The 10,858-nt window shown below is 41.7% G+C and overlaps 1 protein-coding gene across 6 annotated transcripts; it reads right to left on the bottom strand.

The window, feature by feature from the left end:
• Window positions 1-1,287: 1,287 nt before the first annotated feature.
• cabp1a (calcium binding protein 1a) lies at window positions 1,288-10,451 on the bottom strand. Of its 6 annotated transcripts, none has more exons than XM_051075268.1 (8): window positions 8,681-10,445; window positions 5,123-5,308; window positions 3,511-3,541; window positions 3,169-3,312; window positions 2,952-3,061; window positions 2,784-2,858; window positions 2,617-2,689; window positions 1,288-2,526 (listed from the first exon to the last, which is right to left on the bottom strand). In XM_051075268.1, the coding sequence occupies exons 1-8, from the start codon at window positions 9,419-9,421 to the stop codon at window positions 2,501-2,503; spliced, it is 1,386 nt and encodes a 461-aa protein (XP_050931225.1). In that variant the 5' UTR covers window positions 9,422-10,445; the 3' UTR covers window positions 1,288-2,500. The 6 variants fall into 6 exon arrangements, with proteins under 6 accessions (XP_050931225.1, XP_018525221.1, XP_018525220.1 ...); XM_018669705.2 differs by lacking the exon at window positions 8,681-10,445 and adding an exon at window positions 6,239-6,689 and having other exon boundaries at window positions 5,123-5,364; XM_018669704.2 differs by lacking the exon at window positions 8,681-10,445 and adding an exon at window positions 6,239-6,689.
• Between the last annotated feature and the right edge of the window lie 407 nt (window positions 10,452-10,858).

The following is a 10,858-nucleotide window of genomic DNA, read 5'->3' as shown; positions in this document are numbered from 1 at the left end:
ATTCTTAGAATGGAACAAACATACAGCCTCATACAGTTAAATTGTTTGCTAGAGATGGTGCTGGTGAGATGGTGCTCAATATTGGTAATACATGGACAGGAAACTCCTACAAAATACCTTGTGTTTGCATATGTTATCTTGTTGCTGCTGCTTCTGGAGAGACTGTTTTTCTGGAAACATTTTCTCTCCAGTAGTGGCCCAGAGGCAGCAGGTACTGCGGTTTTGGCGTGGGTGTTGCTGTTCCTACAACAGTCTCCTTTTTTTCTACACAAAAACTTAACATTTTAGTTTTTGTTAAAGTTACTGTTTTCATTTTAATCTGTTAGCAGCATTTTTATGGACGACTGAAAATACTGTGTTCAAAATAAAAAGATTACTCTCCTTTAAACCTTACAGTCATGACCCTGGTCACCTTTGAAAGGCAACTCTTTAAATGTTACCACTAAAAGGTCAGATTAAGTTTAAAGACACAAAAAGCAAAAAGGGTAGAATTATATATGTATAATGCATAAAAATGGAATATAAGGCCTGTATTAGTACCTTTTATGGAGCGTTAGCCATAAGTTTGAACCAATTCTGTGTCAATAGTTTTTAGAGATTCTAAAGTACTTTGCACAGATAGAATCACGAGACTTAGAATTTCCATATAAAGTATAATTTGTCAAGGCTGTGTGAAGATTAAGTTCAGTACAGGCCATAACACACCTTAAGTAGCACTGCCAAGGCCAAAGCATCCCATGGGTGGGGTGGTGTATTTTACAAGGTTAACTGTTTTGCATTATTTTACAGTGGTGTTTTAGTTGGAGTATAACAGTGAAATAAAATAACTGTAGTTGATTGTAAGTAGTGTCTGTCACTGCTGCCCAAATAAATCAGAAGAGCATGATACAGTTTATGCATACCGTATCACTGCCTAATATGTCTTTTGTAATATGTGTAACTACCAAACCTGTATGTAGTAACAAATCTTTCATCGAAGCTAAATTAGTCAAAGGTCACACAGGGACACAGCAGAGGTATTTACAGTTATTTTCATTTGGTGACTTGCACAGTAATGGTTCTGTAGTCTTTCTGCAGGGAAAACGTGCCCAGCCTGCAGTCTTACCAGAGACATGTATAAATAATAAATATTATGAGGAGGTTTGTCCTCAAGACATGCAGTGACAGCACCCAGTGCTATACTAATATGCTGATAATTACATTTGGACAAGAAGTATGGACACACAGCAGAGATCGAGAGGTAGTTGAGGTAAACGTCCATAACAAAAACAAGCTGTTGTCAGTGTGTTTGAGTACATACAGTATATTTTCATTTCATGTCTAAATAACAAACTCGACTGTATTGCTCCTGTATTTTTTGACAGTTTCTCCACAGGAAGAGGGGCTCAAGTGTAAACACCTTTCATTTTTCTACAGTTAACTTGGCGAAATATTTTGTTTACTTTGTTAGACAAAAATGCAAATGTGCATACTGATTTAATAAACTTCTGTCTTTGGCATGCATAAAAATTGCTTCAACAACACAGATGTGTGGAACATTACCATGACTACAATCATATTGACACTGACATACAGTACAGGTACAACACATCATCACATCCAATGTAAATACACTTCACATATGTCATTCCTGCTGTATGTTCTCAGACAGGGCAGTATGGATTCTTAAAAACACACATTAATTGTTTCCTAAAGCTATGTTGTGTTAGTGTTGTGTGTCAGTGAGCACTTTGGTTCTCTGGATTTAAGCTTTGAGAGAGAGCTGTGCATCTTTTTAAGATGTGTTTCAGCTGCCCTTGACCTCAGACTGTAGAGCACAACATATATGAGATGTATTTCAGAGTTCTGTCTCTGTCTCAGTAATATCAGAGATCTGCTTCTTCACCGCACGTAGTTGACTCAGACTGTGATGCTTTTCTCAGACTGGACTGGCACAGTGAAAAATCACAGATGGTCACACAGTTACAATACAGGTGTGATATTGCCACATGGGTTCCATGGTGGAGCACCAATGTCACACAAAGGACATTCCACGTACAGTTTCTAATATAACACATACTGAGTGAAAATGTAGTGAAATGTTCAACAGTGCACTGATCTTTTACATCTTTTCTACAGGCGTTCACCCTCTCATCCCGACTTTGTTGTACATCAAAGGCGACATTTTGCGAAACACTTATTTTAAAGACAAGACACCAGCAATCTATCCACACACAGGAAGTTATTTAGTGAGAATTAAAGTGCAAAAAACATAAGTTGGACAATCATCAGCTAGGCTACAGCAAATTCTGCCTCACTTCAACTGGAGACGTTTCAGGAAGAACACTTATTGATTGAAAGTGTGAGGTGACTCCTTGCTCCGTAACATTCAAGGAGTTTTAATTCCAGTGTCATTCAGATTCAGATGGCTCAGAAGATCTTAGCAGGTCCTCTTGATGTACTTGGTCAAGTATATAGAGAAGGACACAGCTTCACATTCAGGAGCGATCATTTTATGATCTTAGCGAGACATCATTCGTACAAACTCTGTGAAAAGAGAGGAGGGTGACAATATGCAGCAGTTGCACCACACTCTACAGTACATCTTGAATGAGCAATTTAAGAGAGCTGCTTTACCTTCAAAGTCAACAAGCCCATCACCATTCAAGTCAACATCCCTTAGGATATCTTCTACTTCCTTTAGACCTACCTGGAAAAAAAAGAAATTGGCAGAGGTTAAGTGGAGTTCCACATTCATTCAAGAATGGTTTAAAGACTCTCTTATATTACAATCTAAATCTTACCTGTTGACCCAACAGCTTCCTCATTGCGTCCCGGAGCTCAGATGTGCTTATGGCACCGTCTCCATTAGTGTCAAACTGAGAACAAAAAGCAGAGGAACAACATTAAAAATGGAAACGCTACTAGTAAAAATCAGCATGATCAGAGCTACGGAAACTAGATACTCTTACCTCTCTAAACGCGTCTTTCAACTCTTTTATTCCGATCATGTCTGCGGTTTCGGCGAGGAGTTTTGGACCCATTAACTCTACAAAATCCTCAAAATCAACATGACCTCCCACTAACAAAAAGAGATTTTGGCACAGAATTTCAAACCACAATACACACACAGGATACAGTTATATGCATCACATGCTGTATAAACACACAAGACAGTTAAGTCCTTACAGTTCATGTTTATCTGTTGGCTTAGTTCAATCAGCTCCATTTCAGTGGGCATGTATCCCATGGTTCTCATACAGTTTCCCAGGTCTTTACAACTGATGAAACCATCTTTGTCCTTGTCAAACTCTTTAAAAGCATCCCGCAACTCTGTTGAACAATAACAGAAAAATCATCAGTAATTAAATTGTATGGCTCTTGTCTCTCCTTTTATTTAATTCTGCCTTTTATGCTTGTTCTGTTCAGCGCTTTGACAAACCTGTGTTGTGGAATAATTTTACAAGACGTTTTGTTTGACTGCTTAGCTTCAGTAAAGAAAGAGAAAACATTAAAGAAAGAGAAGCTTACCATCCATTTCTTCTGGCCGTAGTTCTCTGTCCTGTTAAGAAATCTCTGGTCAGTATGAAAACAAATTCACAACACATGAAAAAAGCAACCATCATGATCATACATCATAGCAAACACTCTCCTGCGTATTAGGTACATGCAAACATACCGCTGACAAAGCTATGACTTGAGTGATGCCCAAACCTAAGTCAGCAACCTTCTCCATAACAGTCCTCATCGGTCTTGTGAGCCTCAACTTAGGGGTGCTCAACAATAAAAGGATGTGAACAGTAGACTGAGACTATCTCACATCTTGATGACAAAACCTCCGGGTATAAATAGGCTGATTCCTATCAAACATGACTGGGAGCCATAAGCCTCAAGTTCACAGAAGAATGTGACTGTTTCTTTTTTTTCAGAGCTTGCTTACAATGAACACAACCTTTAAAGGGCAGAGAGAGAGGCAGACATATCCCAGAGCCCTCAGGGGTTAACAGCAGGAGCAGCGAGAAGTCTAAACACAACATCAAGTGCTGACGTCAGGCCGAAGAACTGTCTGACCGGAACCGCCAAGAAATACAACGCAAGAGGTACACGGGCCAAAAGAAGCCAATCCAGCCAATTCCACATGCATGCATGCACAGCACCATCAGCACTTTTCTCCACTCATCACCGTTGGTTCATCATCCATGAATATTTACATTGATGTGTTCTGGGCCCGATCAGTTTACTCTAAAACCTCCATTACTGAACTGTTTTCAATGAGATGTGAAAGTGCTAAATATTAAGTCCACTTTCTCCTCATGCAGTTCACCTGACATAACTGTTGATTGATTAATCAGTAACCATATAATAGTGTAGACAAGGAGATATATGAGCTTTGGATTGTCTGAATTAGGTTGTAAGTGAGTCACATATAGTTGCTCTTAAAGGAATAGTTTGACATTTTGGGAAAATAAACTTATTTGCTTTGTTGAGAGTTAGATGAGAGGACTGATATTATTCTCACATCTGTGAAATATGGAGCTACAGAACAGCAGCTGGTTAGCTTAGTTTTGCATCAAGATTGTAAACAGGGGGAAATGGCTAGCCTTTGAACAGAGCCAGGCTACATATTAACCATGCAGGCATGAGAGTGGTTATCGATCTTCTCTTGGAAAGAAAACTAATAAATGTATTTCCCAAACTGTACAAAATACAGATGTGTGAGGCAAACAGTGGGACATAGCACAATACCATACCATACTTGGCTACTATAGCCTCTATGTCGCTAAAGCCTAAAAGGATGGAAACTACTGATCTAATTTGAGTAACAAACATTACATTCATGTGCACGACCTGTGTTCACACATTCCTAAACACTCTTGCAGTCATTTATGAGCTTTCAGGTTCAGTCATTTTCCAAACCTGTGTGTTCCCTACTGGCAGATGGCAGGATACCAGTCAAAAGCAGCAAGAGTGGAAATAGTAAGAAATGATGATAGCAAATCAGGTTTCTACAACCCAGTGGTTAAAGTAGTTACTGCAGCTTGTTTGGTAATAATAGAAGTTGTGTCCAGGTAAGCTTTACTGATATGAATAGAGAAGAAATAGAAAGAGATTTTAAAAAGTGTGTTTGTCCAGACTTACGTACAGTCTGCCTGCACTTGGCCATGCCTGTACTCAGGAAGACACAGGTTTGTCCCAGTATGTTGCTCACGAGAACGCAGTTTTGTGTCATGGAAACAATGGACTCCTGATAAGGCCCAAGATACCCTGCCTGGCCCATCTCCTCACAGGACAGCACCCCTCTGAGTCTCCTTTCAGCATCCTGGACCATCTTTCCAGAGGGGTGCAGAGACAGAGTTAGAGATCCGTACAGGCTTCAGAGCAGAACTGAGAAAGGATGTGTGACAGTCAATACAGACTCTACATTCTGGAAAATAGGCACTAGCTTAAAAGGAGCTGCTCTTCTCTTTAAATGTATCATGTGTGTATGTGTGTGTGCTGTGCAACTGTATATGAAACAACGTAGAAAATATGAACACAAGGCAGAAATGTAAATGCATCAATAACGCAGCAGGTTGCCAACTTTCCATTCATTGTTCATAGCTGTTTATGTGCTACGTCACATGGACTGGCACCTCACACCTATACACTTTCACAGGAACAGTAAACATACTCAGAAGCACAGAAAAGGCAAGCTAAAACACCAGAGAACAGGCTACACATGTCATCACACATACATGCAAAAAAATCATTATTGTGTGAGGACATTAGGACATATTTTCACCTGTTGGACATACAGTGCTTTTAGAAAATAGTGCCTGTTACACACTAAATGTCTACCAAAGTCTGAACCATTTATCTAACAACAAAATACACACCAGGGCCATTTACAAGCAGTGCAGTAGCAGAATAAGTTTCAGTTCATAATAAAGTAACTTATTACAAACCATCAACATTAAACAGTGTGGATATTAAAACCCCTAACTTCACATTCTAATCCTAAACTGAGTCAAATCATCAAAAATACACATACAGATAAAAATGTTCTAAATCTTCTGTGGCGTTTTGCAGTGATGCCTGACTTCATTGACATCCATGCAAATTTGAACAGTAAGAACAGAACCAGCTACACACAGTTATGCAAAATTATAAACAAACTTTCCAAAATCACCAAAGTTTTAGTTACCAGTTTCAGTTTTGAATGCACCACAAAATCTAACCTAACACACTGAGAAAGACACGGTGTAAAAAACAATCTTACCGCTCTCAGGGGCCAGTCCAAGCAGTTTCCCATACCAAAAGAGAAAAGAGACACTAAAAAGGACCATGAGGACTTTTTCTCTGTAAAATTTGCAGTTTGGGGGTTTTTGAGAGGAGCGTAAACTCTGGTTTCAGCAAGACCCATGAAGCCTGGGGTGCTAACTTACAGCTGATTGGAAAAATAGACACTGTCAACTGCACTGCACTGTGCTATCTGGTGTAACTGAAAGTAGCAAAAGTAGTGCCAGTGACACAGTGGGAGAAAGAGAGAGGGGGAGAAGAAATAAGAGTGAGGGTGAGAAACTAAATTGAGAGAGGGAAGTGGACCAAGGAGGGAAAGAGAAGTATGCCTATTAAAGGAAATGAGGGTGAGTGCCTGAGATATTTCACCCAACTGTCACACTGAACAAGCTGTTGTAGTCATTCTGTGAACAACACGGACAATTCAGGCACAACACAGGCACCAAACATAAGAATAAACAAGGGAAATGTGACCAGCTGTATCAGCTTTCCTACAGGAATATAGACAAAGCTTTTTCTAACCTTTCACTTCAGGGTCACACAATTATTGCAAGGTGTTTGCTGTGTCTATGCTGTGAAAATCTGTACCAGGCGAGTTTACAGGAACACTCTGTGATGACCTATTTCCAGTCTTGTTGTCCTCCTCACCTGCACTCTCACTGCTCAAGTGCAAGACTAATTTGTCAGTTTGCAACCTTGAGATTGCATCTGAATTCAAACGTATATTGCACTTCATATTTCTGTATGTGCCTTTGTTTTTCTTGCCTTAACCCCCACCCACCCCCATCCGCACACATCATCCTGTGCCCTCTGCAGGCAAAGACAAGGTCACTCTGACCTACAGCAGACACATGGCACCGAAGAAAAACACATGAAGACTGCGAGAGGCAGGAATGCAGCTACTGTATAGTCCATCTGTTACTGTGAATTCTTTATCTACGCGTGTGTGTGTGTGTGTGTGTGTGTGTGTGTGTGTGTGTGTATGTGTGTGTGTGTATTTTCTAAAGGAATACTATCAAAATCAGACTAAAGGTAGCTGATCACATGTGTTTCCATTTTGGCGAGTCCAAGCACTACCTGTGGCCAGAGCAGTGAAAATCCTGTTTACTTTGAATGCATTGTTCAGACGAAATGCCAAAGGCAACGTGTTGTGTGTGTATCTCTCAAACCACGAGTTACATTTCTGTCTGTCATTGAACTCCTCTCCATCTAGCTGTCTCATCAAAGACCTTTTTCAGGTCACGCTAATGTTTTCACAGAGCTGCTCGCAGACTGACTCACGGGTTATTTGTAGAATAGGCTTTTATACTATAAGAACTAGATTTTTCTCTTGAAGCCACAATGGATGCTCTCTGTGCTCCTGTTCGCAGCCTGTCTAACAGCTGAGAGCTTTCTGATCCTCTAACTTACGTAAATCACGTCCTGAATCAGATTAAAATTCAGGCACCATACATGGAAGCAAATAAACTCTGACTTCTGTGGAAGAGACTGGGAAACTTCCCTCAATAAATAACATATTATCAGCAGCAATGTGGAGCTTGGTGAGGATTTGTGATGTAAAACTAAACCACAACACTAATAGGAGCCCAGGCATATTGAGCTCATTTCTTTTGTATAAATAGAGTTGTGGCTCGAAATAGAGCTTCCATCACCAACAGGAACATCAAAGTGATTTCCTTCAAACATAACACAACAATCACTGCAGTGTTCCTCGCTGAATGATGCAGGAACATGAATATATATCTTTGTCTTTGACCAAAAACACATTAGCACATCAGAGATTCCCACCTCTCTGATACTAGAGCATTTTATCTGCCCCAGCACATCCACTTCAATAAGGAAGGGGTGCCTGACTGAGAAGGTCTGTAGGAGGTAGTACTGTATTTACAAATTACATAAGAAGTGAATGTGTACAAGAAGCTTCCCCCCTCTACAGTCTGTCCAGTAACAACAGTGTTTGCAGACTGCATCACAGAGCACATTAGCGTATATTGATTGGGAACAGGACATCACTGGAGCCAGAGGCCACACTTAACCACTTCTGTAGAAATACTAGTAACAAACCACTATTTTCAGCCTGAGCAGTCCTGCAGGGCAAGCCTCAGTGAACTTAATACATTAGATTATTTTAGATCAAGCCTGCAGTACTAGAGACACTGGTGTTATCCATTCAAACTGGTTTCTAAAATCTAATTTTCACTCGGCAAACAGACTATTACAATTATGTTTTACATGAATTGGGATTTGGGTTAGAGGTGTCACTGTCACAGCAGAATTGAAAGGAGCCTCTCTGCAATTCACACACTAAAACTCCTCATATGAATTTAACCAAATGACCAGTTGTGTGGAGAAATGAATTCAGCTGACACTATGTTAAGCAGCTGAGAGGTACATTATAAAACCCTGTGTTTCTGGGCCTTACCTGCCCAAAGAGTGAATTGAGGATGGTGCGTAAGTTGATATCGGATGCAGAAGAAGCAGCACTGGACCTCCGGGAGCGGCGGGATGACCTGCTGGACAGCGGGACCAGGGAGCATGAGGACGGGGAGGGACTGCTGACATGACCGCCGCTGTTGGCCAAACCGGCCCCTTTATGGTCCCTCGGCTCACAGAGAGGAGCCCTGTCGTCGTTGCTGTCCGACAGTGAGGGCACCCTAGGGACCGGGCGGCTGTGAGTGTGACAGCGACGGGGATGCTCGGGTTCAGGTGCTCCCGCTGCCGGGGCACGGTCCTCCCGGTTGTGCTTCCTGCGGTGGTGGTGTCGGTGTGTGGGTTTGGATGACCTGCAGCGCTCCCTCACACCTCGGCCCGCCTCGCCGTTCGGCTCCGGCGGGTCGGGAACTTGGCTGTGGGGAGCATGTGACTTGCGCTTGTCCCGAGTGGCTGCATTATTACTACTGTCCTGGCTGCCGATGAGGGAGGGGTGGCACAGGGGTCTCCGGGCGCTGATGTCGCACTCGGCCGACCAGAAGGACTCCTCGGCTTTGCTGCTGCCGCTCTGGAGTGCGGCGGGACGGTGGTGATGCTGGTGCTGATGCTGATGGTGATGCTGACTTCTCCGGCTCTCTGCTGTGCGTTCAGGGAGGTGTGTCGGTCTCCTCGCCGCCGAGGATGATTTCAGTAAGGAGGTCGTAGATTCAGATTTTGGAAAGGAGGAGCTCATAGCTGCGGATCTGGTCTAGTCTGCCTCGGTGGGTTGATCCTCGACATCATTTGCCGTTTTCTCTCCATCGTCGACCCATATTCTCCAGCAGAGCCTGCCCGCGTTAAGTTATGGCTACATTTCACCACCTGATTGCTGTGCGGCAGCGCAGCCGGAGCGCGCACAGACAGCGGAACAGAGGGGCACACACGTCGCTGCAGAGCGCGTCACCTTTTCATTGATGCGAATGCTTGTCTCTGGCATCGTGGCAATGACGTGGGTGTGGACGGTAGTAAGGTATAGGCTGGCAGAGGTGGGCAAACTTTTCCATGACAAAGACAAACCAAATACATGAGTATTGCATCCCGGAGCCGCATAAGATGAATATTTCCTCTTTAAGGAACTGAGATGATCCAAGCAAATATATATATGATAGCCTTGTCTAATACTTAAGGGTTCCGGACTCAAGATCAGTAAAAATGATAATAATAATCTTCCATCTCTGAAGCTGATACCGAATTATTGTCAGTAAACAGTTAATTCTACTCTAATTCTATACTATTGTACTTTTGGTGGTCACAGGTGGTGATGTGGCATGAGAGATTGCATAATATTGTATCTTTTTTTGTCCTCTTAGTTGATATAATACCCAACATTCATTGTATTGCATTAAATTCTAACAACCATAAGACAATAAGCATCACCTTATGTTCAGAAATAAAGTCCTCTATGTTACAAACTATTACATTACACACACACCTACATTAAAATGAATTGAAAATGATATTTAACAATTGTTCACTCTGTCAGGAGCCCATAGGACTCCAGCAGCTACACCTAGAGGTCCCTGGATCCCACTACAGCTAACCAGCCCACACAGCTCTGACTTAGAAGAGAGACACATTTCATTACATTTATACACACATGTGCTTGTCTTATTATTTAAAATTGTATGAGTTAGCGGTGTCAGTGGATATTTCTCAAAGGGTAATCCTTGCACATACACATACCTCTGGATGAGCTTTACATTATTCTTGCCTCCCATCAGGCTGCAGTATTCTGCTCTCTCTCAAACACACAGAGAGCTTCACTCACACATCTGGATGCTAAGCAGTAATGTAACAATAACTACTAACTGTCTGCTTTAATAATTCAAGAGCTGTGACTCTGTAACAAAACAATTGTGTCCACAAAACATATAGTCTATAAATAAAAACACTAAGGTCTTATTATTATGAATTATGTGTTATTATTGGTGATTATTGGCATCAACCGCAAATTAACTTGTCTTCATCCATCAAAGCTACAGGCCAACAGATGCGGAGACAAGTATGCACCTTCAGAGAATCTACATGTTGTTTCCAGTGAAGGATGCTGATTTGTGTTAGAAGTTCCCCCCCTTTGACTGTGGAGACAGATGTAGCACTAAATATTAACCTGTATGTATATTCTTTATGA

This window comes from Lates calcarifer, linkage group LG13 (genome assembly GCF_001640805.2).
Source record: "Lates calcarifer isolate ASB-BC8 linkage group LG13, TLL_Latcal_v3, whole genome shotgun sequence".
Classification (NCBI taxonomy): Eukaryota; Metazoa; Chordata; class Actinopteri; family Centropomidae; genus Lates; species Lates calcarifer.
Note: the sequence above shows the minus strand (reverse complement) of the source record. Positions and strands in the feature narration are given on the sequence as shown.